We start from the raw sequence: 3,637 nt of genomic DNA, 5'->3' as shown, positions 1-3,637 counted from the left end.
TAGATGGAGAGGTTTCAGTAGATGGAGAGGTTTCAGTAGATGGAGAGGTTTCAGTAGATGGAGAGGTTTCAGTAGATGGAGAGGTTTCAGTAGATGGAGAGGTTTCAGTAGATGGAGAGGTTTCAGTAGATGGAGAGGTTTCAGTAGATGGAGAGGTTTCAGTAGATGGAGAGGTTTCAGTAGATGGAGAGGTTTCAGTAGATGGAGAGGTTTCAGTAGATGGAGAGGTTTCAGTAGATGGAGAGGTTTCAGTAGATGTTTCAGTAGATGGAGAGGTTTCAGTAGATGGAGAGGATGGAGAGGTTCAGTAGATGGAGGTTTCAGAGGTTTCAGTAGATGGAGAGGTTTCAGTAGATGGAGAGGTTTCAGTAGATGGAGAGGTTTCAGTAGATGGAGAGGTTTCAGTAGATGGAGAGGTTTCAGTAGATGGAGAGGTTTCAGTAGATGGAGAGGTTTCAGTAGAGAGGTTTCAGTAGATGGAGAGGTTTCAGTAGATGGAGAGGTTTCAGTAGATGGAGAGGTTTCAGTAGATGGAGAGGTTTCAGTAGATGGAGAGGTTTCAGTAGATGGAGAGGTTTCAGTAGATTTCAGTAGATGGAGAGGATTTTCAGTAGATGGAGAGGTTTCAGTAGATGGAGAGGTTTCAGTAGATGGAGAGGTTTCAGTAGATGGAGAGGTTTCAGTAGATGGAGAGGTTTCAGTAGATGGAGAGGTTTCAGTAGATGGAGAGGTTTCAGTAGATGGAGAGGTTTCAGTAGATGGAGAGGTTTCAGTAGAGTACTCTCCTGAGTCTGTGAGTGACAGGTCACTGATCAACAGGGAGGCGTCGCCCTTCAGGTACTCTCCAGCGAATGCCACGCGACCACGCTCCGCCTCGTTGGGGTCAAAGACACGTCCAGCAAAGTAGGTGATCACCTGGGGAGGGTCATGTGAGACACACATGATCAGTGTAGAACTATGATATGCATACAGAAATTGTTATATCATCACAGAATCTTCCTGATGATGGACAACATGGCTACTTGCAACTTTTAATAACATATTACGTCATCATGTAATATCTTGCAGCAGGTGGAGCACATGTGTAGAACATGGTATCACATTAATGTGTCACAAATACTGCAGATTTTCAAATTTGAACCAGTGCAGGCATGTGAGCAGTGACGAACTCTTGAGTTCATCAGACAACACAGAATTATTTGTACACTTCATTTGATTTTTGGGACATTTTGATCCTTTTTATGGAAAGTTTGGTATATATATTTACCATATTTGAAAACACAAATCACATATTTGTTTTTTTCTTATTTTGTCTCTGTTTGATGTTTTTTGCATGTTATTAATACATTTCACATGACGATGCACATGAACATCATGTGACCTGAACATCCTGTGACCTGAACCTCATGTGACCTGAACATCATGTGACCTGCAGTAACCTCAGGTCTCCCTCAGAACTCCTCCCCCTCCTTCTCTGTGAGTTTCTCTGATTGTCTCCAGGTGTGTTGGGGGCGGAGCCACCAGCTGCACTTCATCCCAGTAATCAGGACCTCAACATCTACTCAGATCTGTCAAGTCATCATGACATGACAGTCAGTCTCCAACAGTCCAGTCTGATATCTGATCTGTGGTTCTGCTCCTGTTTCTCAGCTCACTGTGAATAACTTCATTCTTCATCTCTGCCTCCGCCCCCTGCCTCGTCTTCCTCACCTGCTGCCCTTCATCTGTCCCTGTAACTCCCTGTTGGATCCCTGCTTACTGAGTTCAACTGCAGCCCTGTTTGGACCTGCAGCTTCCCTCTCTGATCATCAATCAGGCTGCAGAGTCCTGTAAAAACACCTTTACCTGCTTCTCTGTCCCCATAGTGGATCTCTATTTAGGTTCACTAACACTTAACAGAGCTTCACATGTAATCCAATGATTTACACATTACCTACACGTGTGTCCCATAGAGTTAAACATGAGAATCTACATGAGCTTCAGACATGACACCATAAATATGTTCCACTTTTCCCATCATGGACAAAACATGTTTCACAGGTGCAGCACATACTTCACATTTGGTTTAAACATGTTTTAAGATTCTAAGTTTTCCCTGTGCACAGTGTGATCACATGTTATTGCACGTGTGAAACTTGTTTTTTTTTCTGTAAGGGAATAAAAACTGCAGATTTTGCAGAACACATTTTGAATATTCAGGGAGGAAGTAAATGTATCTTGTGTATATTGCTGAGTGTCTGTCTGCTGTTACATAATTAATATGTATATTATGAAGATTTATATTAAAGTTGTGGGATGGAGAAAAAAACAAAAGTCAGAGCTCATCACTGCAGTTTGGGAGGATTTTTGTCTCTGTTTAGGTTTCTGTATATTATATCTATTTTGAAGGATCTTGTACATTGTAGCAAGGTTGGTGCTACTGGGGTCTGTTCTGGACACAGATGACACGTTCAGTTGTACGTTTGGGTGTAAAATGCCTTTATTTGCCCGGTCCATACACCAATGTCTATGTGCAACCACTTCCCTCTTCCTCCTTCTCCCTGCTCCCTTTATAGGGGAGAGCTCATCAGTTCACATTTGGCTCAGCTGTGCTCATTACACCTGCCAGGCACCGTTCCCTGAACCCCTCCCCCCTCCCCGCAGATGAGCTAACCACACCCCGCCACCACATACATTTATAAGGAACAATTTTTATAAAATGTCAAAGTGACTGATTTCAGTCTGTCAGATTTTGAAAGTTTTGCAGAACAGTGTTGATTCTGACACCATCAACATACCTGCATGACTATTTTTATACTAAATCTGATCTGATGCATCAACATGTCAAACAACATGCAGACCTGACAATCTTTATGTCAGTTTATGGTAATTAAACTCATTTATGTAGTTATTAATGGTCTGATTTGCACTGTAGAGGTCTTTTCTACAGCATCCATCCTGCATACATGTTACATGTCTACCATGCAGACACACTCACCACTCTCTGCCTGTTGGTAGGTTTGAGGAACAGCCACTCGATGTCCAGAGTGGGGTCATCACCCACCCAGAACTGGTGGTGGCAGGGCAGCGTGGCATTGTCCCCGACAACCCTCTTCATCTCCGTCTGGGCACGCATCATCACAACTCCCAGCAGAACTGTGGCACATATCATATCATACCACATATCAAATATCATATACAAGCAGTTCAATCACTGCATCATATATCATCATTATATAAGAAAGCTCTTGGTAAGGCCAGAACTTTATATTATTCATCATTAATAGAGGACAACAAGAACAACCCCAGGTTTCTTTTCAGCACTGCAGCAGGCTGACAAAGAGTCCCAGTTCTGTTGAGCCCTCTATTCCTTCAGCTCTCAGCAGTAATGACTTCATTAACTTCTTTACTAATAAAATTCGTACTATCAGGGAGAGAATCGGGCAGACCCTTCCTGTTACCATCACTGATGTGATGTTAAGCACAGCAGCCCTTAAAGCAACTGTAGGACCAGATGTAAACTTGGAACATTTCTCTCCTGTTGAGCTCTCTGAGTTAACTAGAATTATTTCTTCATCTGGATCATCTAGCTATCTGTTAGATCTCATCCCAACTAAACTTTTTAAGGAAGTTTTCCCTTTAATTAATGCTTCCATAT

At 42.5% G+C, this 3,637-nt stretch overlaps 1 protein-coding gene across 1 annotated transcript; it reads right to left on the bottom strand.

Annotated features, from left to right (window-relative positions):
- Positions 1-781: 781 nt before the first annotated feature.
- LOC138615159 (CXADR-like membrane protein) lies at positions 782-3,356 on the bottom strand (the record flags this gene model as incomplete). Its single annotated transcript, XM_069688781.1, has 2 exons — positions 2,978-3,356; positions 782-915 (listed from the first exon to the last, which is right to left on the bottom strand). Coding segments are annotated over exons 1-2 (332 nt in total), but the record flags the coding sequence as incomplete, so codon positions are not given.
- Between the last annotated feature and the right edge of the window lie 281 nt (positions 3,357-3,637).

This window comes from Brachyistius frenatus, unplaced genomic scaffold, assembly GCF_029030835.1.
Source record: "Brachyistius frenatus isolate BFR_SWC_R1_liver_20210118 unplaced genomic scaffold, ASM2903083v1 Contig_731, whole genome shotgun sequence".
Taxonomy (NCBI): Eukaryota; Metazoa; Chordata; class Actinopteri; family Embiotocidae; genus Brachyistius; species Brachyistius frenatus.
This window is presented reverse-complemented; position numbering and strand designations above follow the sequence as displayed.